At 37.4% G+C, this 25482-nt stretch overlaps 1 protein-coding gene across 1 annotated transcript in view; it reads left to right on the forward strand.

The window, feature by feature from the left end:
* Positions 1–25482, forward strand: part of ATF7IP (activating transcription factor 7 interacting protein) — a 45528-nt gene that overhangs the window by 9944 nt on the left and 10102 nt on the right. Inside the window, exons 4-10 of the mRNA XM_009070052.1 lie at positions 553–690; positions 1801–1866; positions 2410–2483; positions 2977–3065; positions 4287–4925; positions 6199–6266; positions 22291–22369. Of these exons, the coding sequence (XP_009068300.1) occupies positions 553–690; positions 1801–1866; positions 2410–2483; positions 2977–3065; positions 4287–4925; positions 6199–6266; positions 22291–22369 (1153 nt within the window). The remainder of the gene's footprint in view (positions 1–552; positions 691–1800; positions 1867–2409; positions 2484–2976; positions 3066–4286; positions 4926–6198; positions 6267–22290; positions 22370–25482) is intronic.

A 25482-nucleotide genomic window follows, 5' to 3' on the forward strand; every position in this document is an offset into this window, starting at 1 on the left:
TTCACACTTGAATAGGTATAGAAGGGAGAAAAAATTTAAATAATAAGTTTATCAAGTAAACTTTGTGCAAATCAGTCTTTTCTCTTTCCGTTTTTTGCATCTGCAAGAAAAGCTACACTGCGTTTTTGCTAGGGGAAAATATATCTCAGAAATAAGGTTTTGTTGAATGTCTTTAATTTCTGTTCTTTGAATGTCCATGTCCTCAGTCAAGAACAGAAAGAAGAAAAATTAATTTGTGTGAACACTACACTTTTATAAAATATCTTCTGTTGTGAAGGTTCTTTTTATATGTAGTAAGATTTTATACACTTACCATACTGCAGTGAAATTAATTTATTGAATTAGTGGCAAAGAAGGGACTCTTTGCCAAAATAGATGTAGAAGCTCCTTAGCTGTGTAACCAGATGCTTATTGGTGACTATAGATTTGTTTGATTGACAGGGCACAACAGCTGTCATTGTTCTGTTAAGAGTTGAGAATGTTTTTATACAAGCTCTCCCAAATTCTAGGATTGCATTGTTATTTTTGCTTTTTTATATCATAATTTTGCAGATTATCCAGAGGCTGTTAGAAGAAAAACTTACTGCTTTACAGTGTGCAGTATTTGACAAGACTCTGGCAGATTTGAAAACTCGAATAGAGAAAGTGGAATGTAACAAGAGGCATAAAACTGTGCTCACTGAACTACAGGTGAGTGTGTGTTCTGCTGCATGCTAAGAACAAATTTTGAAATAAGTCCCTCAATATTTAGTAGTGAGTCTCCTGCAGTTGTCAGTAGGGAAGCCATTTGGAGTCTGCAAAGGGCGAAGGATGAAGAGGAATTAGCAAATGCTTAATGTCCCTTTTGAGGTGTAAAATTATATTTTCCTACTCAGAAAGGGAAAAGCAACCAGTGAATCATCAGAAAGCCCTAAAGCAAGTCTTCCTTCTGTCAAATTGATTCATTAGCTGTAACTGAACTGCTCTTCTACTCTTCTGTTCTATTTAGACATTTTTCAAAAAAATGCTAGGTATGAAAGTGTCTAATGCCTCTATGAAGCCAGAAATTTGCATAAAAATGGAAAAGCGCAGAAAGGAGGGGACAGTAGCACTGGACTTCTTCTGAACATTCTATATCATGTGTTGTTTCCCCAGAAAGTATATAATTATGTTCTAGGAAGGAAAAAAATAGCTGGTGTTAGATGCTCTCTGCTTTCTGGCATTCTCCATAGGAATTACGTACATCGTGGTGACATGAGGAACATAACAAAAATCAGAGAATTTTGAAGTGACAGGACAATTAAAAGCTTCTGTCACAACAAATTTAAACAATAAGGCTCTTTTATTTTTAGCATTGAAACAAATATGAAGCTTGCCAGACCAGTTCCTACTACACAACTTTTCCCCTTGCTGCCCGAGACATTTAATGTTGATTTTTTTTGTTAAGTGCTATCTAAGATGCTTTCAATTTACTTGTCTACTGGTGTCTTTAGCCATCAACTACACAGTCAAATTAAGAATATCGTACAAGATTTTCATTCATATAGAATTTTATGTGAACATGCAGGATGGATTCAGTTTGTGCAATTGTGAATAGGAAGGGAAATAATTCTAGTGGTCTGTAAGGTATCTTGGTTGTGATACACGTGTGTCTTTCTGCTCTTCTGAAACAATATACTTGTGTTTCAAGGAAAAATAATTTCCCATGATACGAAAGCAACCTTTGATTTGATGTCTTAATTATATATATCTTTGTATAATCTCCTGGTTCTTGAGGAAGATATTTATGGTTTTGTTTGTTTTCATCTTCTTCTCATTTAGGCTAAAATTGCTAGATTGACAAAGCGGTTTGGAGCAGCCAGGGAGGACATGAAGAAAAGACAGGAAGTAAGAACTAGATTTTTTGTGGGGTTTTTTTTCCTGTGTTAGCCTAAACCTCGTGTTGAACAATAAAGAAAGCTTACATGCAAAAAGATGTGACTTGGTTGTTCAGTGGCCTGCACAAAGCAGATTTGTCTTGTTTGATTAAAGACAGTGATATGAAAGAATAGTCTTTTAACATGGTATGTTACTGTGGTTTGTACAGAAGCTCCTTTAGCCTTTATTGTTGTGAAAACTCTTTAAAGTGTATCTCATTTACCTGAATCTAATTTACTTCACTGTGAAGAGTACAGTGTAAATAAGAGTGAATCCTAGTACCTTGATTCTGGGGGGTAGGGGGAGAGGAAAGAGAGGATATAGGAGAGGGAGCCAGGTAGGATCAAGTTGAATTGGGGGGGGTTGTAAAATATGTCAGGTTCTCCTGCAGTGTTGGCTTCAGAAAATGAATCTCTCACACAGAAGTGACTGGATATGAACTAGAATGGGACCATAAGTTTGCAAGCTGACTTACGGTTGTTTTGTCTTTTCTCTCCCTCTCTTTCTCTGTAGAATTCAGCAAATGCACCTGTGTCTCCAGGGAAACCAGCAGCTGACACTGCAACTGCAAACAATACCACATATAGGTAAGCAAACCACATCACTCTGACCATGTTAAAATTTACAGTAGGACATTTCAGATACCTAATGTAATTGATAATCCCTCTATTTTTTTTTTTTATTAAAGTGCACTTCCTTCATTGCTCTTCAGGTGTAAAATTCTATTTGCTTTCACGGAAGTCATAAATTGACAGTATTGAATCCATTCTTAGGTAAATTGAGATGTTGTTTAAGTGGTCAATAATTACAGATAAAAATGAAAGTTAAATTTCAAGGAAGGGAAAATTCTCATGGTGAAAGGCAAACTTGGTGCAAGCACTTGAAAATTTACAAATAATTCTGCACTTCTTTTAGGAGGGGAATATCCAAAGTTAATTTGTATGATGAGCAGGGAATGGGTTTAGAAAATCTCTAGGAAAAGAATAGCTGTAAAATAAGGGGTTTGTTCATTATCATACTGTTTGTAATTATACCTGGTGTGGCTCATCAAGAAATGCTAACTGAAACTTCATGCCATAGAAGTCCTAGCACAGTGAGGCAGATGCTGGAGTCAAAGAGGAGTTCAGGAGAGAGCGTGCCAGGAACTTTTCAAGCCCCTGTGAATGCAGGTAAGAAACTCTCTAAGGTCAAGAAACACAATTCTTAAATGTTTTATCACTTTCCATTAAACAGGGCAAAACTGAATTATATTCCTGTCTTTTTTTCTGAGAGGAAAATTCATTAATTTTAGCTCCCTAGCACATTCTCATTTTACATTTGTGTAGCATGCTTACCAGGTATGGGAAAAAATGTGTTGATTTGGCCAGCCAGAACATGGGTAAACCAGATGCTTTTTAGCAGCAGACTGCACACTGGGTGTGGCAGCAAAACTGGCAGAGTCTCAGCTGCCAACAAGTGAAACACATGGCTCAGGCCACTTTCTGTACTTGATTGTAGTAGGATGCTGTTATCATCCCCTCTGCCTAATGGCTACAGAAATTAAGTGGGAAACTAAAGACAGTTATAAACACCAGTTCATAAAGGAAACATGTTGAAAAATGGAATTTCTGGACTGAAATTTTATAGGGAATGTAGAATCAAAACCACCATTAATTACATTCCTTGTAGTCTCACCATCCTTGCTTTTAAAAAGTTTAACATTGAATGCTGAATCTTCTCCACAGAATTGTTATATAGGTATATACTAGCTTTGTGTAGTGTATTATGCTCCTGATTTAATCCTGAAATTTTTTATTGCATAAAACTGAGTATCTTCTCTGACATATTAATACTTGGTTTCAGTACTACCTTCTGGATACGAGGTCCTGTCTGTACAAAGCAAGTTAGTTGTAACTGACTTGGCTTTTCTTTGCTTGTGTTTTCCAAAGTCCAGTTGCTCTGCCATATCTGTAATGCGTGTTTAAAACGCTGTATTTTACACATTTTCAGCATTTAATTAGACCACTGAATATCAGAGCATATCACAGAAAAATAGTGTCTATAACCTTTATTTACGCTCAAAAAAGTTATTCATGTACCACCTTTTTCATAGAGTCATAGAATGGTTTGGGTTGGAAGGTACCTTTAAAGATCATCTCGTGAAAACCCTCAGCCATGGGCCAGGACACCTTTCACAAGATCAGCTTGCTCAAAGCCCCATCCAGCCTGACTTTGAACACTTACATTGATAGGGCATTCGTAGCTTCTCTGGACAACCAATTCCCATGACTCCCATAAATTGTTTGACATATCATGCAGAAATCGTTTCCATTTGTTGTGCTGCAGCGAAACTTCGACTTGGTTCAAATACTTATTTTTTCCTTTTTTTTTTTTTTTTTGTGTGTGTGTAGCGCCATCTTCCAGTCATGCTGCTTCTCCAGCAGTTGTCAGTGGGCATCCTAAGTTTCAGACTCCAGTGACCTCCACCAGCAATTTGACAACAACAGTTCTTCCCACGGCTAACACAGCTACGGTTGTAGGCACTAACCAAGTGCCCACTGGCAGCACTCAGTCAGTGTCTGTCTCGTTGCAGTCATTGCCTGTAATCTTACATGTACCTGTTGCAGTGTCATCCCAGACTCAGCTCCTGCAAGGCCACACAGGGACTTTGGTTACTAGCCAGCAGTCAGGCAGTGTTGAATTTATATCTGTACAAAACTCATCTACAGTTGGTAGCCTTACCAAAACTCCAGTTTCCTTGGCATCAGCTAACACAACTAAACCAAATAACATCCCATCTGTGCCCAGTCCTGGTATTCAGAGGAACTCTACAGTCAATGCTGGGTCAATAAGCACAACGTTGGCAGTGCAGGCTGTTTCGACTATTCATCCTGTTGCCCAGACCACAAGGACTTCTTTGCCCACAGTGGGTACTGCAGGACTTTATAATGCTTCCAGCAGTCGAGCACCTCTACAGATGAAGATTCCCCTCTCTGCATTAAGCAGTACAGCTTCTACTGAAACACCCACCATTACAGCACCCAGAGTTGGTAAGTTACACTTGAATGTTGACACTGGGAAAGGAAAATAGTTGTCAAAGGGAAACACAAAACTGCACTCCTGTGGAAGTTTGTTTGTTAGTGTGTTTTACAGAGATATTGCTTCTGGGTTGCCTTTCTGTTGAAATTTTCAAGTTCAAAATCATCTCTGTCCTATAGATGTGTTTCAGACATTGTTGACAAATCTCTCCTTAGGAGTCAGCAGTGTGACTTTGTAAGCTTTGTTTTATTTGGAACTTGATTTATATAATTTCTAGCATGAAGTCAGAAACTCTTATTCTACCATTAACAGCTTGGTATTTGTTTTTAATACAGCCTCTCAAAATCATGACTCTCTTTGTAAGCAAGGACATACTGAAAGTATAATCAGTAACTTAATTTTATTATAGCAGATTCCTCATTGGCACAATATAATGTTGAAATGAACTCAAGCAGAGCTTGACATCGGAACTGGTTTTATTTCATTTTGCCGTCTCTAAGTTACCTGTGTTAAAATATGTCCCCCATAGAGTTGGACAGTTACATGTTTTGCATTGATTCTTAGATCTAAAGCAGATAAAAATTAATTAACATGAGATAAAAAGGGTTATGACAGCTGAGGCACAGTGACGAATGGAAGGGGACCGATGTGTCAAAAAAATGTGTTGCATTTTATACAGCTCACGTAGCCTTACTGTGTACCCTAGTAGTTTCCTTACCAGAACTGAAACACTGTTTTGGTCCAGCACTGTTGCTGATAAGCTGTGGTTAAAATGAAAAGGAATTACTAGCAGAGAATTTGGATTTAAACATTTACATCAAATATTGAAGCAGCTGCTACTTAAATTGCTTTAGATATATGCTTGGCTGAGCTAATAAAGATACTCAGTCTTCCTGCATAAATTGTCTCAGCTATGTATTTTGCCATCTGTTTAACCATCCATTTTTCAGTCATTTTTTGGCTACAAAAATATTGAATAATGGTAACATTTTGCAGTTTAATATCTTGTCAGTTTGTGTACTGAGGGAGGAGAGGTTGGAGTTACGCTTTATCCTCAGATAGGCTTGTAAAATGTTTTTAATACACTGTCAGACTTTCAAGGAAGGGAACACATTAATCAAACTTGAATACTTAGAATTGAAAATCAAGACTAAATGTTAAATGTGCCACATACTGAATGTTTAGTATCAACCAATTTTGAATATTGCCTCCAAAGTTGTGTAGTGGATAGCAATAATTAGTACTGATCAGATACTGCAAATGAACAATTTCTTGACCCCTCAGAAACCCAGACAAGCAGGCCACCAACAGATGCTTCAGCAAACAAGCGAACTGCTGAGGGAACAACACAGGTACGTTGTCCGTTGTTTCTACATAAAATTCTAAAGTTACAATCCACAGGAGAAAACTTCTTAACCTTTATTGCTTAGAATGAAACAACTTTAGTTTCTTGTTGTGCCACCCTTTCTAGTTTCTGTCCATTTGTATTTTTCTTCTTCCTCTGATCCAGAGTATCAGAGCTTCTGTTAATCTTTTCAGAAGTTTTCTGATGAGGTTTGTGTAAGGTAGATGAGTTAGTAAATGAGGAGCACACTAAAACCTTGTGTAATTAAACAGAGCTGCCATATTAAATAAAAAAAAAGGCTGTCCAGTCTTTGTCTGAAGGGCTTGAACTTAAATCTACAAATATTTTATAAAATGTTCCAGTGTTCTCATTTCCATGCTAATCCAGAAGTTAATTAAATTGCCATAGGGAATAATATAAAGGAAAAGAAAACTTTTTCAGGAATAGCTACTTCATGATAAAGGAAAACTTGCAGTACTTCTGGAATCCTTGTCTAAAATTTGTTGAACTTACTTTGAAATTTAAAGGTTGAAACTGAGCGTTTAAAATTACTCATAATGCATTTTCTTCCTGTATATAGATATTTCACAAAGCACCTCATACTTACACATTGCTGTTACCCAGAAGTCATTTTATTAAGGGGAATAAAATTCATTTCTTCTAGCCAAAATTTCCAAATTCATTTGTGTTTCAAGGTACAGTTGGTATTTTAAAACAAGAAGAAAATACACTGGACAATATTGTTTTTCACCTGTCACACAAAGAGTCTGGCAGAGGTAGCCAGTATTATAAAGTCTGCCTCACTCTACCTTTTTATTAAGGCATTTCATAAAGAATGGTTGTTTGGAACTTCATTTTTCAAAGATACCTGTGGATTATAGCTATTAAAACACTTGTCAGTACTTTATATGTAGGAAATCCAGTACCAGAACAGGTGACAGAAATAGTTTGAAGATGTAATTGTCAGTATAAGATGCATATTCTGGCATTTTTCTTCAGTTAGAGCCTGAAATCTGGGGGAAAAAAGTTGGGAAAACCAGCCTGTATCATAGTGGTATGTAGCAAGGGAAGGTGAGCAAGGAGGAGGGAAATAAGGAACATGATGCTTTCCGGTTTTCAGTCTTCTGTTGTAGTGTATGCTCTAGGTTTGCTTTCTGTGAAATCAGTTAAAGCATGTGTAATGCCATGGTTTAAAAAGAAGAACCTGATGCATTTTAATTGGCTAGTTGAGGTATGGAATTGACATGCTGTATCATTTGAAAAATCCAGTTAATGCCACCTGCTTTTTGTTACGTAAAACCACAAAAATATTATGTATTACTCCACACTTCACAGCTCTCAGATCAAAAAGTAGTTCGCTGTGTGCCGTATACCTGTGGCATATTTGATGGTACAACTTTGATCAATTGTTTCGAAAAGCAGTTGAAACAGGAAGAGACTTCATCAGAAAATAAAGACGCAGTAGAAGCAGCACAGACGAATTTTAACTTCCCTAAGGATGTCCTCTTTGGCTTGGAGGAAGAGGAAGAGGATGCTAAGAGCATCAAAAACACCCACAAGCAGACTGGCTGGGCAGCTAACCTATTAAAACAATGGCTGGCCAAAAATGGCAAGGATCCTAGCTTTGAGTTGGTGCCAGTAAGTGAACTCAATGATATCTTAAGAGAGTTTTATTACACAATAAGAAATCATGACGGAAATACCTACAGTGTGGCAAGCTACAAGTCAATGCGTGCTGGCTTAAACCGGCATCTCAAAATGCCACCTTATAATCGTCAGCTTTGCTTAATGAAGGACAAAGAGTTTGCTAGTGCAAACACGGTGTTTGTGAGTATGCTGAAGATGCTCCGCTTGCAGGGGAAGGATGAGACTCACCACCATCCTCCTATAGCTGCTGAGGACTTGCGTAAGATTAAGCAATCTGGTGTGCTGGGTTTGCACAGTCCGCTGGCTCTCGTCAACAAGGTGTGGTTTGATTTGCAGTTGCATTTTGCCAAGCGAGGGAGGGAAATTTTAAGAGATCTGGCTCCAGATGCATTTGTTGTTGAAAAGGACAAGAACGGGCGTCGATATGCTATGTTTAGGTATCCTGGCAAAGGGAAAAATGGAGAAGATCCTCATAAAATGGGTAAAATGTATGATATGCCAGGGGACCCTAACTGTCCTGTTTTTTCCTTGGAGCTTTATTTGTCCAAGCTGCCTCCAGAGCCCCCTGCCTTTTACCTGCACCCTTTAAAGCTTACATCAGAGCAAATGCAAGAACAGCCTGTCTGGTACAAAAGAGAACCGATGGGTGTGAACTACTTAGGTACCATGATGCCCAGGATAAGTGTGGCAGCCAGGCTCTCTCAGCGGTACACCAATCATTCTCTCCGCACTACCACCATCCAGCTGCTGTGTGAAGCAGGACTGGGGCCTAGAGAAATAATGGCAGTGACAGGCCATCGCTCCGAGTCTGCTATTAGACACTACTGGGGATCTGCAGAGGTTCGCTACAGGGCTTGGTCAGATATAATGGAAAACAATGCCCCCAGTTGCTTATATAGCAAGATCCCAAATGAAGTAATAAAAGAATCACTATCTGGTGCTTCCACTTCTGTAAAACATGTTGTTCTAGAACAAACCAAAATTCTATTCCCTAAGAAATCTGTGGTGCCACCTGGCATTAATTCTGTGGCTTTAGTGCCCGAGGGACATCCAGCTCTGAATTCCAGAAGTCCCCTCCTGTCGCATCACAGTTCTTCCAAGGTGTTTTTCCCCAAGAACATGACCAGTGGGAACCTAACTGGGGGTCCCCTTCAAAGCTGTTGTAATGAACCTGTCTTTATGAAGCGTGTGATAAAACAAGAACCTATGACTTGATGCTTCTGTAATGGAACTGATTTCAAATTAATTGCTAAAATGAAAAAAATTATCAGATTTGTTTTTTCACTTGGTCTGCTAAGGAAATTTCTAATAGTCTAGTTGAGCAAAAAGTACCCTGTTCACACTCGCGAAGTGAGCTATGGAACAGAAACTTAAACAGAGCAGGGCTTGGAGTTTGTCTGACTTTTTGTGGCAGCTGGGATTCTCTAAGTGGCTGAGGAGAGCTATTTTTGAAAACTGGAAGGGTGATATTCATTTCCACTTAGCTGAACAGCTATGCTTTCTTCACTAAGAGCGTAGCTTTTACATTTTGTGAAGAGTGTATTTATCATACCATTTTGTGCCTGCTGGCACTAATGTAGCATCTTACAAATCAAATACTTGATTACTGAAGAGCACTGAGAAAGCAGAAGCTGAATGAAATAGACAGATACACTACAAATATGTACATATGCATGAAAACACCTGGAATTGCTTGACCACCCTAGCCCTCTCTGTTTAAAATGTTATCAGATGTAGCAGAGGATTGTGCCTTTATTTTTTCTTTTGGTAAACGTTCTTCTAAATTGATTTTGTTTGTCAGCTACAGATTTACATTGCAGATCTTTCCTTTTCCTTTTGGCTTAAGATTTCAGTCATTCTGTTCTACAAAGACACTATTTGATACACTGGTATTAAAATTGGGATCTCTTCAGTTGTGTATGAAATGGGAAAACATTCTCAAAAGAGCTGAGAACAGATCTGTTCCTTGTGGCAGGTAATTACGGTTGAAGTGTTGTCTCTGTGCTTAACTTTTGTGAGGTTTTTTTGTATTTCCTCTCACCTACCCCTTCAAAACATTTTGCATCATCTTTGCAGTATAGTCTTTGTCAGTATAGTGTACTTCACAGGAAGCACAAACTGTTCTTCCCCATTGAACCCTATCCAAGTATTATTTTTGGGTTTAACTTCTTCAGATTAGTTCAGTGTAGTAAACTGATCCTGTCATTACATTTTCAATAGATTTTTGCAAGTTAGAAATTCTGAAGATAGTGGATGTGAATAGTAATTTTCTTCAGAGATTCTGACAAATCTAGAGAACTTCCTGTAAATAAAAGCGGAAAACTGGTCATAGAATCACAAATTATGGTGGGTGCACTTTGGAAGAAGAAACAGCATAGCATTTAAAACTGCTTTCCATTGTATTAACTCAATGAAATAAGAATTGCTTTGTCCTTTTCAAATGTGTGTACAGACATACTCCATACACACACACTGCACACACAGTTTATCACACTAAGTACTTCACTGGAAGTGTTTATGTTGCTCAGCAATGGACAAAATAGAAAAAAATCCCAGCTGAAATGACAAATTGACCATGATAAACTCTTAATTCTGTGGGGAACTTCCTTGCTGGGATAGGCTTTCAAATATTGGGTGAGATTTATCACTCTGTTACAGTGTACAGTCAGTATAGATACTGCTATAGTTGGCACAGAGGACTCAATGCCTGAACTTCGGAGTTTTTATCTTGGCTGATAACATTTACCTTTGTGGCCTTGGGTAGATTATTCATACTTACTGCATCAGTTTTCCACAGTGTAAGAAGACCAGCACAGTGCTCCATTTTCAGATGGGTCAAGTTAAAAGATTAAAACGTTTTAAAAGTTCTATATTCACATTACGTATTATATTTACAGTCACAGTAACACAGTGTAACATTACAGTATTGTAATGAGTAAGATAGTTGATTAGATATAATTGTTAATATAAAAATTACTTCTGCACAGTCCTGTACTTCCTCAGTTGCAGCATTAACTTAGGACATCAGTGACTAGAGGAAGGAAAGCATAGATCTGGAATTATCATTTTGTTAAGCTTAAAGTAAATCAAATAGAAATGGTAAAGAAAGTAATCCTTTCTAATGGCTGGATAGAAAAAAAAAAGGTTAAAAAAACCCAAAGGGCACTCAAAATACAGGAGAACCATGCAGAAAATATTCTGGGATATTTTAGGGTAACATAGATTTCCAAATTTTAGGGATTCATAGAATTTCTAATTCAGCCAGAATTTGAAGAAACTTGAAATACACAGCAGGATTGGTGTGTATTTTTGTATGACTTTTTCCAAAAAAATAGAATACCTCCTGCCTCAGTATCCTAGCATTGAGCATTTATCCTGCAGAAACAAGAAAAGTATGTTGCCAGGGGATGATTCTTTTTCATTCCCTCATACTGACCACATGCCCTGCTCTGGTCCTGACTGTGTCTAGGTGACTTCCTGTAACAGTATATTGCTGATGGCTTCATTCTTTAACACGAATCTAGTTGGTGACTGAAATAGAAAAAGGGACTCTTTTGGCCAATCTTGGCATATCTCTGATACTTACTATTTATTTTTTGGCTTCTAACTTGACTTCCATTCTGTTGGCCTCATAATTGGGTATTTTTGGATTCTCATTTGTTAAATTCTAATTCTGTTGGCACCAACTGTACAGTGTCCTCTTACTACCTTCAGTTTGAACCTACTACTTCAAAGCTGCTGACTGCAGTATTACTAGCTTCTTTTTTTTTTGCATGAGAGAATTATTTTTTTAAAGAAAAAAGGTATCCCTAGTTTGAACTGGAAGTATTGTTACTTCACAAGAGCTGGAGTCATTGTTCCCTAAGCTTTCTGTAAATATTCGAATTGATTCTGATTAATAGAGCATCTTTCTAACCTTCCAGAACTGAAAAGTCTTTCTCCTGTTTCCCCTCCCACCTAATGTTAAATGAATCTTTCCTACACATACTTTGTTTCTAGAAAAACTGATGTAGGCAAACAGAACTGGTGTTTTGCTGCTTTTGTAAAGTCAGTTTTGGCTATGTGTGCAGTAACATGGGAGGCAGAGGACTTTTTTTCTTTCCCTTTTTTTGTTTTTTTTTTTCTAAATTGTGAGATCAAATCTCAAGTCAATCCTGTTCATTGCAGTACAGGTTATGGTGTGTGAACATCATGAATTCTGTAGAAATGGACATGAATTGTACTCCTCAGTAGCAGCATCAGCAGGGAACCTCAAACAGCAGGATAAGTGTTTGGTTTTTTCCCTATTGTTTTTCCATTATAGATGAACCTTGTTGGTGAACCAACATGTTAAGTACAGTTTGTCTAAACTTAAATTTAGACTTTGGTTGTAAATTTAATACAAAATTTTTAATCATTTAAAATTCACTTTTAAAATCTGAATATAACAAGTATTCTTTGAAAGGGGTTTACCATCTGTCACTCTTGAATATTCTAATTAGGTCATTTCTTAAAAAGAGACTATTTCAACTTAGTTGCAAAAAAAAAAGCCAAAACAATCCAGCACTTAATCTTACTTAAGTCAACTAAACTGATTTTTTTTAAAAATACTGGTTGCCATGTCATTGATTAAATTCCATTTCCCTTGGTGGAGATGACTCTGAAAATAGTGGGGAATGACTGGAACCTTATATAATACATCCATATATTTAATTTGGCATCTCATTTTCATAATTAAGCTTTGGTAATAGTGCTGTGAATCTAGGACTTGTTTTCTGTGTGTTTTCCTGATAAGTTTGGAAATCTCAGCTGTTACTTCAAGAGGTACCTTAGTTTTATTTTTATGAAGTTGTCACTGTATCTTCCAGTATGTTAAATTTTTTCACCATGTGCACCTTCTCTTTGCCCTGTGAAGAGCTCCGTGGTGCACAGTGTCAAATACCTGAAAGCATTGGAAGGATACATTGAAATTTAATGTGTTTGTTGTGGTTTTAGTCTGGTACATGTGGTTATCCTGGACTGTACAGCTTCTCAATAGTTGCTCTTTAGGTCAGTGTAGTCAAAGCTTTCAGTAAGCAGCTTGGGCATACAATTTTGCTGTATGACTGTTTCTACTTTTTCGGCCTTCCTCTGCTTCTTGCTCCAAAAGGAGTGGCCACAGGGACATGGGAGGGGGCGTCTTGCTATGTTTGTATTAGTCTTTCATCTTCAGCATTTTCCTGCATGCACAGAAATTTAAGGGCTGTGATTCAGTCCCAGTCGTGTTGCCAATGGCCGTTCCGGTGCCTCGGGTCCTAGAATTACATTTCTGTAGACATGACAAGCACTTTTAAGGTATTGAGGTAAATATTATTGTTACAGAAGCAAAGGCAATTTTAATTATTTAACAAATCTTTTAAATGGTTTTAAAGTATTTTAGTATTAATCCCAGTTGTAGATACAGGATTTATATATATTATATATAATATATACATATAGCTATGGTATACTGAAGAATCTATGAAAGTAGCATTTATTATGTTGTAACATGAAGTAACAGTAAAGAAATTTGAATGGGGTTGGATGTGTTTGAAATGGCTGGCATAAGTCAATCTCCAAGAGTGATTGTGTTATATTTATTAAAACACCAGATCAGGCGAATAGTCTTTTCTTTCCTGTTCCCTACTCCAGGTGCACCTTATCCCCTTATGGAGTAAATCTTTTCTTCAGTCTGAATTTCATCTGTGCATTTCACTGTTCAGCTAATATTAGTTTATAAAATAAAACTCCACCAGTGTCCTATCCATTTCCCATTGTTTCTGACATACCTTGATTTGTTTGGTTGAACTGCAGTTTAATTTAAACTGTTTTGCTGACTATTGGAAATGGTAAAATGTTAATAAAGTACATTTATAACTTCTATCCCTTTACTTTGCAACGTGTAACAAACTTTGTGAATGTCTCTTGCAAAATGATGTGAGGAAAGTGGCTATGTCAGCTTACAATTTATAAGCAGGTATTAATTCTGCATTGTTGAAGCATTACTGATGAATATGTTTCCTTGCATTTCATGGTTTTGTCACTGAAAATAAACATATATAATTATAGATGTAACATGGGCTATTTGACTTTTGTCACTGACCCTGGGGTTGTTTGTGCTGTTTAAAATGCAACTAGCTCTCACCTGTGAGGTGGAACCTTTGCCTGAGACTAATTAGAAATCTATATTATGAAGATGGTAGCAGGAGGACAGTTTGAAAAATCATTGAAAAGTTCCCAACAGGACGTCACATAGCTGAATTGGATGGCTATTGTAAGGAACAAAATGAAAGTGAATCCATTCTTGTATGACTTCTGAAGTGATTTGTCTTTCCCTGCAACCATATCTGTGTTACCTAAACCACCCCCAGTTACTGAGGGCAACTTTTAATGAGTAAAGATACTTGGGTATTGTAGGCTCAAGTTTGTCATTTGGGACCAAAAAAATCGAGACAAAGCAATCTAACAGATTTGTCATTACTCCAGACATGGCTTTTAAAAGCTGCATTAAACTAATCCTAAAAGTGCTATCAATATATTTACTATTTGATGAGATGGTCTTCTGCCATCCAAGGTGGCCATCCCACATGATACCACCACTGAGAAACTCTTGGTGAGCTTCGGGGAAACAAGGTAGATGTTTCACCTTTAAAGAGTAAAAACCAGTAAAGAGACATGTGTGCACACGTAGCACGTAGGACTCTATTATATACCCTTTTAACTGCTTGATGAGGGAAAGCCAAAATCACAGCAGCAGGAAAACACTTTAAGCATTGCATCAGTTGTTTCTCTATAACTCTCAGTCGAAATTATGATGTCTAGTGTCTAAAAAGAGCTTTTCTGCCAATCAGTCTCTTATTTGTGGTTCTTGTTAGTAGGGGTGGCCAAGCCAATGTCTGCTCTTAGAACCAAAGAAATGAGAGGATATATAATACAAAGGGGTTACTGTGACTGGTTATTCATTTTTTCCATGCTTGCATTGTTCTTGTTGTGTAGGAAGAGTTGCACAGTACCAGTTAAGGGTAAGGGGAACATAGCAATCTTGTGAATGCAATGCATAAAATGTCTGTTAAAAGTACTGGAGTATTATACAAGTATGCAACTACACACTATCAAAACATGTATTGCAGCCCTGTGCAATTTTGTTTGTGTGAACTGTGATCTCAGTAAACTGCTCACTTTATTGTATTGTCATTTTCATTTTTATCTTGGTAAGAGATGACAAATCTATTTGGTGCCTGGTCAAGTAGATTTTCATGACATCTTTGCAAGGCTGGAATAATTACTTCAATTTGTGGGAGTTGTTGTGTTGGGAAAAATAACTGTCAAGGGGTGATAAGTCTGATATTGCAGCAGGTGGTGACTGAAATATGCTCAGAAAAAAGTCATTTTCACAACTGCTTAGTCTGTGCTTGAAATCTGTACTTCTGTTTATGGATGATTAAAAATGTAATAATGACCTTATAATTATGCACACCAACTCAGTATCAGTAGCCCCTCCATGCACCCCATTCGCAAAACAGATTTTAACATCACTCCCCATAATTTAAGATTGATTTTGCTATTATATAACGCCTTAGTATGTATGGTTGGTGTGATGCTTCATGGATTGTCTGTTTTACAACCTCCAGAATTTTTTCTGGTTTGTTACCACAGAAACTGTTAGAATAAAATTGTCTGCACTGTGTCAATGTGCCACACGTAATCTTCAGAACTTTGATCTTCACTACCCTGTTTTTTTTTATTTTGCAATGTATTTTTTCATTGTTGCAATTTCCCCCCATAGTTTTTCACTCTTACCTTCATGGATTGTCTGTTTTACAACCTCCAGAATTTTTTCTGGTTTGTTACCACAGAAACTGTTAGAATAAAATTGTCTGCACTGTGTCAATGTGCCACACGTAATCTTCAGAACTTTGATCTTCACTACCCTGTTTTTTTTTATTTTGCAATGTATTTTTTCATTGTTGCAATTTCCCCCCATAGTTTTTCACTCTTACATACTGAAATGTTCCTTTATGAAAAGCAGGTGGCATTACAATGAGTAGCATTGTTATCTCTATGATGAACTGAACTGTGGCGTTATATAATACCAAAACTTTTTAAATCATATGTATCATATGTCAATAAAGAAATGCATCTTTAGAACTCTCTCCAAAATAACCAACATGTAGCTTTTGGTTTTTCATGTGGTACAGTACATGTGCATGTTGGCATGTGTGTGTGTGCTGTTACACAAAATGATGGATCAGGTAACATTTGCTGTTCAATTTGAATTTTAGAGGTTTCTTTTCCAGTTTCTACAGTAGTTTGCCACTGATGTACATATGCCGTGATGTTGTGTATGTATATATATCCAGTAGTTTGCCACTGATGTGTACATGCTGTTCTGTGTTAAATTTCACAATTGTAGTTATGCTGGGAGACACTTCCTTTTCTCAACATCATGTCTACCTTATGTGCTTTGGCCTTTAAATTCCATCTCCTTTCTTGTGTTTGTTTTCCTTGTGGAATTGGAATAGCTTTTTTACACACCTTCACCACTATTTTTCCTCTTTTCTTTGCAAAATTGCAAATGATGAATCAACCTAATTTGCAGCACTAATAATCTGAAAAAGGTGCTAGATGGCAAAGCTACGGTGATGTTCTTTCTCCCACTACAGTGTATTTTACAAGGGTGAAATGGTCTCAGCATGTGGAAAAACATACAATGATAGTAGCCTTTGTCCATGTCCCTACTTCTCTAGAGGCAGATAAGGAAACTGCTTCAGAATCACTTGAACACCAGAGTTGGTCCTTCACTTTATTGCGAGGCTGATTCCTTTCTCATTCCCCTTTATTAATTTACTGGTGTCTAGATTAATTATTAGATATTGCAGTCAGTGGCTATGGGATACCATTGCAATCTTCCAAAAGAAGGAAATTTTTGTAATTCTTAAGTTCTTAAGTTTATCTTAAGTTCTTAAGTTTATCTTAAGAATTTAAGAAACTTTGTAACTTTAAAAGTTAAATATTTAATCTTAAGTTCTTAATTATAAAACATTTGCATTGGGTTTATTGCAAATCTTAACTGTGACTTCAGATTCAGGTGAGCCTGTTCACTATGCATTTTTGACAGGTTTCAGGATTTTTATTACCTCTAAAACTCCTTTTTCTACTATATACATATTTTTTGTAAGTTTCTGTACTGTCTGTTGTGGCATTGGTTCTAGGAATTTGATGTATAATTCTTTTCTTGCTCAAGGAAAACTGTATAATTGCTGCCTTTCCTAGTATTTCTCCCCATAAGTATATCTTACTTGTCAGTGTATGTTTCTCAGTACTTTTAATTCTTCAAAAGCCTAGTGGTTATGTTGTAGTGTTATGTTGTCTATGTATATGCAGTGGAAAATGCATGAAATTGTGAGTATAGGTAACTTACTGATCCGTTGTAGAAAACCCTGAAGTGTAATTACTGAAATATTACTAGAGATTTTACATCAGTAATTAAAACAAAGTCTGTTTCTAGTGTTTTTCATGGTAAAAAAAATCTGAAAATTTTACTCAGAAAAATCAGTACTACAGATCACTTTCAAGCTAGTAGAAGTAGTAGTTTTGCAGCTAGAAGAACACTTAGAAATACCAATTTCTAATACAAAGTCAGAAATAGACACAAATCTGATTAGTTGCATTTTATTTTTTACATTCTTTTCATTGTTTTACTTTCCACACGCATTATAAATGGCTTCCATTGAACTGATTGAGAGGTGTTTAGAAGAGGTTATGGCAGCATCTGTTTCAGGACTTAACAGGTTTGACTCAGACATTTGAAAGGGATGGGTATTTACTCCTTCAGTTTTGCCCTTTCTTCTAGGGTCTTTCAGTTGCTGTTTTGACAAATTATGTGCTTGCCATTAAAATACTTTTCCTTCATACTTGCCAAGTGAGATTCTTGCCCAGCGCTTTGGCATGCACAGAGTTCCATATTGGCAGGTGTGGACATGACTTTGCAAACTGAAGAAGCTGGGGCAGAGGGGCTCCAATTTGACAAGATTTCCTTTAAAGAATACACTTTTTGAAACAGATCGAGATTATGAATGTGAAGTGCTTTCTCCTTGGTGATCTGTTTCAGGAAAAACAGTACTGAATGAGAATAGTGAAGTAACTTTACAATACACTTAGCCCATCCTCCCAGACTTGCGGTGCATGCTCAGTTGCTGCTTGACTTGTTATTTTCTTTTCCCCACTGCCTTTTTTCTTCCTTCTGCTTCCTTTTTTCACCTGAATTTCTGCTCTTAGTCATACCTTGCAGTCCTCTTGCCCCACTTCACCTCATGTTTTGTGTTTCAGCTCCAAGTTGCATGTGTCTTCTTGGGCTGGATCTGCATTAGACTTCAGTATGAAATGTTCAGTTACAGGACTCATTGCTTTTATGCAGAACACCTTAACAGCAAATGGAAGTTCACCTACTAACTGAAGAATAAAGATGTGGCTGTATTAAAATTAGGAAGGAAAAGACAAAGTCTTTTATTTTTTTACCTTCTTTCTAAATATTTTTCCACATATATCTTTAAAACAGTGACATTTTAGGGTAGGATTGGGTAGGTTTAATTTTTAATTCCATTTTGATTCATTTTTTTCACTTTGTTTTGTGTTAAGGCTTGTGCTCGTGGCTGCCATGTAAAAGCAGAGAAAGATTTAAAGTAAGGCAGCTCAGACACACTTGTGGTTAACTGAATGGTTCAGTCTGTGATGTTGCTCCTTCCTGCTTACCAGCTATGGATAAAACAAGTACAAAATGGCAGTGTGAATGTCAGTATTTTGGAGGATTTCTACTTACTTGGAGTTTAAAGGCATATACATTAAGATATATGAGCTGTTCAGAGGGATGGAAAAGGAAGTTTGGCAGTTTACATCTGTTTTCAGGTCTCTATGTGAACTTTTTTCTGTTTGATTACTAGAAATTACCCAGGTGCTGTTGTAAATTATAAGATTTAAGTGTGACTTGTGGTTTGTTTGAACACTGGTGCACTGGTTCTGGGGAAGGATGCAAAGGCAGTTTAGGGGGTTGTGGTTTTGTTTGCTTTAGTTGGGTTTGCTTTGAGTTTGGGTTTGTTTTTTTGTAACTGTGACATTTTAAATAGATACAGCTCACTTTATGCTGATGTGGTTATTTTGTTTGTTTCAGTTTGTTTGATGTTCTGAGGTGATTGAATCTTCTGTTACTAAGACTTGCTAGGCAATATGTGAACTAAAGCACCAGGCATTATGGGGTTCTCATTAAATGGTTTTAATTATTTCACTAGTGTGCCTGCACTGATGAGTAAGATTGCATCATCTTGCTCTTCTGCAGAGATCAGCTGAAGCAGATTGAGGTTGTTGGCTTCCTGTGTTTGGAGGTAGCTAAAAACTGATAGTAGACCAGAATTTGACAGCTTTGACCTTTCTTCTCTGCTTTACCAGCTTGTACCCAAATGCTTACAGAGATCCGATATTAGGAGCTGAAAGACTTGTTCTCTGAAATTTCAGGTTTTGACATAAACACAGACATAGTTCGTTCATGACTCAAAGTCTGATGTCAGGCTCCCTCTTGCTTTCATCCTTCATCAGGGCTGCAAGCCTTCATGAGCTGGTTTCTAATTTTGCTCAGAGCAACATATCTGAATCTCTGTTTACTAATGTGTAATATGTCACATATATACATTATTATTACACACTCCTCCAAAGAATCCCATTTCTTCCTTTTTACAAAAGCAATAGCACTTGTTTCTCTCTAGCCTTTCCTCAAACATAGCTATGGTTGACTGTTTTCGTAAGTCCTTGCACCACAGAAATTTCACTGAGATCATTTCTGAGTAAAATAGTTTTGATACTCAAAAGGAGTGTTTTTATTTTCTTCTTTGGTTGAGCACATGATTTTCTGAAAACCATTTATTACTTGCTTTTCACAGGGATGATTCCACATTGTTCCATTTGTAGGTCTTAGCCATTCTGTTGGTGACAATACTCCAGAAATATCTGGAATAGGGTGGCAAAGCTTCTCTCTCAGATCATGGAGATGCTTAATTTTACCATGGAAGAGTAGTGTGGACCTGCCTTCAACACCTGATTCCCTGTTCTTCCTGAATTTCCTTTCATTTGAGATCAAGTTGGGATACCTACAAGTATTTAAAAACTGTGTGCCAACACTGCAGGATATAGAAATGGATACTTCTCTTCCTTTTGATGCTGCAAATAGTCAAAATTTTATGGCAGGCATAATGAGCAGTCTGTTTTGTGTGGGGATAGCCTGCCTACACCAAGCCCCCTTAAGTAGGAAACACGGTGTGCAGCATTTTTAGTTTTTTAAGTTTCCTTAACATTTTCCTGTACCCCTTAATTTCATTTGAGGGAGATACATGGTCAGTGAACTAACTAGTGGGTGAGGCTGGGGAGTCAGGACTTCATGGTGTGCTGAATGTGGAGTACAGCATCTTGGATTGGATTTAATAGTTGCCTGTTTAACTAACTCAAGATTTTGGCCTTCCATACACACCAAAACAAAGAAATACATTCTGTGGCACTTGCTGACTTGGAAGTTCAAAGAACTTTCTCCATTGCCACAGTCAAGTAGGGCTTCAAAACAGTTAGCTGTCATACAGAGTGTTTTTCTAAGGATTTTAATTTCCTTGCAGAGGAAGAATTGAAAGGAAATTACTTCGTATTTTATAGTGGGAAGAAATTAAGAGCTTGGTGATAGCTGGTTTCTTTTTTTCTTTCTCCAGTTCTTTATAAATCTCCCTTTCCATTTTTCAATATGCTTTTTCCTGGCAGAGAATGCCATAGTTCAGAATATACATGGTTGACTGGGAAGGTCATCAAGTTGGAATGAAATTCCTCTTGACTTTATGCTAATCAGTTTATCATTGATTATTTTAATATTTATCTTCCGCTTCAAATGGGTATTTTAAATAGAAACCACTCAACAGAATTCCACAGTTGATTCTGAAATGTTTCTCTATGTGTAGCAAAGATACAAGTCCATATAGAGATCTCTAAATCACCTGTGAACATAAGTAGTTAGATCTCAAATTGTGTATCATGTAGTTTATTAGCAGAATTTCATCAATGGCAGCATTTTGTTTGCATGTGGCAATCATGATACCTCGTCTGCCTCTCCTCAAAGCCTTGCCTGTGTGAGAATTGTCTTTAGGACCTCCTTAAAGGCTTAGTTTTACCCAAATAAAAGGTCATAGAGCAGATAACCTTGATGCTTAGGCTTTGTGCTTTTGTCCCCATCTGACAGCACAGAAATATCTCCAATCTTGCTAAGCTGTATCATGTTGGCATTTGTGTGGACCATGTAGGAGTTAGAACTTTTGTCCTTTTTCCATGTTAATTGTTCAGAGATTTTTTGATAATTATGGTGCTCTTGTAACCCTTTGTCTGTCCAAAGGAACCTAGTTTACTCTAATCCATAAGTCAGTAGCAGTTCAGTCCAACAGTAAATGATCATCTCTTCCACAAAACAAGTCGACAATAACAACAAAAAAAAGCCACAATTGATTTTTACACCAAGCGTAAGGAACTAGAAATTAATATCATTTAAGTGTTTTTTTTCTAGAAAGTATATGTAAAAGCACAGAAATATATAGGACCCCCATATTTTTTTCATCACCTAAGGGAAAATAGTGGTGGTCCCTCCAGCCTGAACAGCCAAGGGACAGTAATTGATCCAGAAGATAAATCTTGTTTGATGGTCCACTAGGGCTTTTTTGTTACAACATTTAGCTTTCACAATAGCTTAAAGATCCTTTTATCCTTCCTAAAAGGATGGTTACAAATATCTTCATATGTAGAAAAATAGAATGCTAGAACTTATGATAATGAATGAGAATACGGTAATGAAATTACTTTAAAAAGCTGGATACAATTGGAGTTTCCTGATGGCTTTTTGATGTGTTTTATAGGCAAATAGAGGTTCCAGGGTAGTTTTCTTATCATCTTATTGTGAAGCCATTGTCTTTCTAGGCTTGTAGGCTAAGCTGTCTCAACGTGAGTAACACATTGTCCTGGTGACTGTTCTGTCAAAAGGTTACAGTACTGCAGAGGAAAGCACAGATTACAACTGGATTAAAATGTTAGACTCATACTTGAAATAACAGCAAATTGTTATGTGTTTACTTTTAAAAAAACAATATGCTACTAGTCATCTGGGGTTTGATACTGCAGTGCAGTCATTTGGTTATTGCTTGCTTTTCAAGTCTTGGGAAATTTTTCTGAAATTTCCTCCTCCTGCTCATTTCATCAGTTCCTTTCTAATAAGTGTCAATTCTGAGACCTCTCCTTCTGAATGTTTAATTTGTGTCCCTTTTCCGCCTGTGTTCCCTGGATTTGCTTTTGCAAAATGAAGGAGTTTTGTCTTTCAGAGCGGGAAGGTCACAGGAAGTGATTCAGGAGGTGTCATTGATCTTACACTGGATGAAGAAGATGATGGCTCTTCTCAAGGTGGGTGAAAAATATTTTGCTAGCTGCAGGGGTAATTGAGCTACAAGTAGTATTTCATCCCATGAATGACAGAAAAAAAGAAACTTCTGCTTCTGCTAGTGTATTTCTTTATTGTTTTTTTCAGTTAAATAGGACTGTTGTTAAAAAAAATCTGATAGGCATTAAATAAAAGGAATTTTACTTGCTGTAAAATTGTCTTTAAGATTTTTACCTTTCTTCTTATTTAAGCATTGTCACTATCTGTGTTTGAATCCACTGGGCCTGAGAAGTAATTTGAGATGTTTGAGTTCTTGATGATGTTTTTAGATGTATTTAAATTTTCTGTTTACTGATTAATTAAAGACCTTTTAATTCTACAATTGGTACTCAGGCATTAGATTATTACAGCTTCTAATCTTTCGTTTAACTCAAGCAATTTATGTGCAAGAGTTTAAAGACTAGATATAAATCTGTTGTTTGCTTTGGGACTGTATGCAGAGATCAGAGTAAATGTAGTTGTGCTCTTATATGCCTTGGCAGTTTGGATGCACTTTGGCTCTTAAAAGAATAAATTTATTTTTTATAGGTCTTGTGTAAATGTGGACAGGTCTAATTGTAATTAGCTTTGGAATAGTGAACAACTATAGTACTTCAGAGAAGTAACAATGGTCTGTACTTAAGACTGTATTGTGCTGTTATCTTGACTGAAGAGATTATATATCTACTATTGGAGATAATTTTCATTCTATGTTGTCTCTAAATGCATGTCATAGAATTTTGGAGATGGCATGAACCTTACAGATGATCTAGTCCCAAATGCGTGTCATAGAATTTTGGGGATGGAATGAACCTTACAGATGATCTAGTCCCCACCCCTTGCCATGGGTAGGGACACCTCTCCACCAGACCAGGTTGCTCAAGGCCTCATCCAACCTGGCTTTGAACACTTCCATATGATGTTATAACCAATGTGGTGACATCACATGTGATGTTGTGCCTGTGGTATACAAGTAATATATGGGCCATCCACCACTTCCCTGGGCAACCTGTGCCAGTGTCTCACCACCCTCTCAGGAAAAAACCTTTTCTACTGTAAGGGCAGTGAGACCTGCATCCCTGCATTGCATTCTGAAGTGCAGCCACCAAGAAGTTTGATTCCTCTGGGCAACCTTGGTAGCTATTTCTCTAGCTAGTGCAATCAAATTCTACACAACATTTTTAATGGCTTGACCAGCCACAGTAGGATTGGACGGACTCGATGATCTTTGAGGTCTTTTCCAACCTGGTTGATTCTGTTTGAGTCTGTGTGTGTGTGTGACTTACTCTGTACTTATCTAACACAAATGCAGAAATCATATTGGCATGTGATAGCATTTCTTTCAGTGAGGAAGAAATCATAGAATGGTTTGGGTTGGAAAGTACCTTAAAGATCATCTAGTTCCAACCCCCCTGCCAGGGGCAGAGATGCCTTCCACTAGATCAGTTTGCTCAAAGCCCCATCCAACCTGGCCTCGAACACTTCCATATGATGTTATAACCAATGTGGTGACATCACATGTGATGGTGTGCCTGTGGTATACAAGTATTAGGGAAGCATGATGTAATTCAGATAGCTGACAGTCTGGTTCTCTTAGCATTAGAGGATACGTGGTGGACAGTGAGTTGAATATGAGCCAAGAGTGTGTTCTTATTTAAGTAACTATATCCCCCCTCATTGACACTGGTGGGATCACAGCTGAAAGACCAGAGTCCAGTTCTGGCTCCTCCTTCGTTGAGCTCAGAAGAGTTGTGGTAGCACTGGAGAGGGCCCAGAAGATAGTATCAGGATGGTGGGGGCCTGGAGCACATGACCTGTAAGAAGAAATCAACAGACCATGGCACATTTGGCAAAGAGCAAAGCGAGAGATAATGTAATAACAGCCTACAGCTACTTGGAGGATAGTTAGAAAGATGCTGGAGCACAACTGATCAGCAGTGCCAGGTAATATACTAAAGACAGTGGCCATGAACTACAAGTTCAGGAGATTCAAGTTGAGCTTGAGTGGAGAAGAAATCACTGTAGTGCAGCACGGAGGGATAGTAGAAACTCCATTCTTGAATGTTCTCAAGATTCAACAGGGCAAAACCACAAGTCATTTGAATTAATGTTGGTTACAGTCCAGCTTCAACAAGAAATTTGACTACAAGGCCACCAAGAAGTCCTTTTCAGCCAGGGTTTTGATGATCCTGTCAATTGATGAACTGACTAGCAGAATGACTCAGGCTGTCAAGTTTTTACCACTGTCATCTCTTTGTGAGGGTTAGTTCTCAAAAAGATAAAAAAGATGGTTGCCCTTGGACTGTGGAAGTCTGTCAGGTAAGGTTAACCTCCCCACTCCTAACTAGTACTCTGTAAAAGACACCCAACAAATCTAAATGGGTTTATGGTATGTTTTAAAGTAGCATGTCACAGTGTTGTAGTATCTCTCAGCTAAACATTTTGTATCGAAAGTAACATTTTCCGTAGAGCTTTTTCCTCCCTGATTGCAATAAGTAGATGTTCACCTCACAAATGCCATAGAAGACCAACACCATGGTTGCACGTGTGACTGTAAGAATGCTCCTCTAGGTTGAAGTGCTACAGAGTCGTAGCTCCGTTACAGTATAGTAACTTAATTCTTCCTCAGTTTCTTTGTTGGAGCTTGACTTAGTATCTTTAAATTTCTCCAGTGGGATCTTCTGAGATTCTTTCCCCTTAGCTGTCAGGTTTTAAAAATTCTTCTTTCATTAGGAGGAAGGTTAGTGGGGAACTTTCAGGCTGGGTTAGCTCCTGTGTGTCTCTTCATTGCAGAGCAGAAGTGAGACTCTCACTGATGGTCTGAAGCCATGCAGGTTAGTTCATGTTTAGGGTTCGTGTGAGGAATCACTGTTTTCCATACAGGCTGTAGAAACACAGGAACCAAAACCCTTATAAAAGCTTAAGTTTCACCATGCAGTGAGAACAAATCACTAGGATTTTTAGCAAGTTTCTCAGGAAATAATTCACATACTGTGGTAGTAAAATTCAGGTTAAAAAGAGGAAGAGTACATTTCTGACAGCTTTTGCATAAACATGTGCATCTATATACCTTTGGCCAAATATTTTATCAGTGCAC

Source organism: Acanthisitta chloris, unplaced genomic scaffold (assembly GCF_000695815.1).
Source record: "Acanthisitta chloris isolate BGI_N310 unplaced genomic scaffold, ASM69581v1 scaffold9412, whole genome shotgun sequence".
Classification (NCBI taxonomy): Eukaryota; Metazoa; Chordata; class Aves; order Passeriformes; family Acanthisittidae; genus Acanthisitta; species Acanthisitta chloris.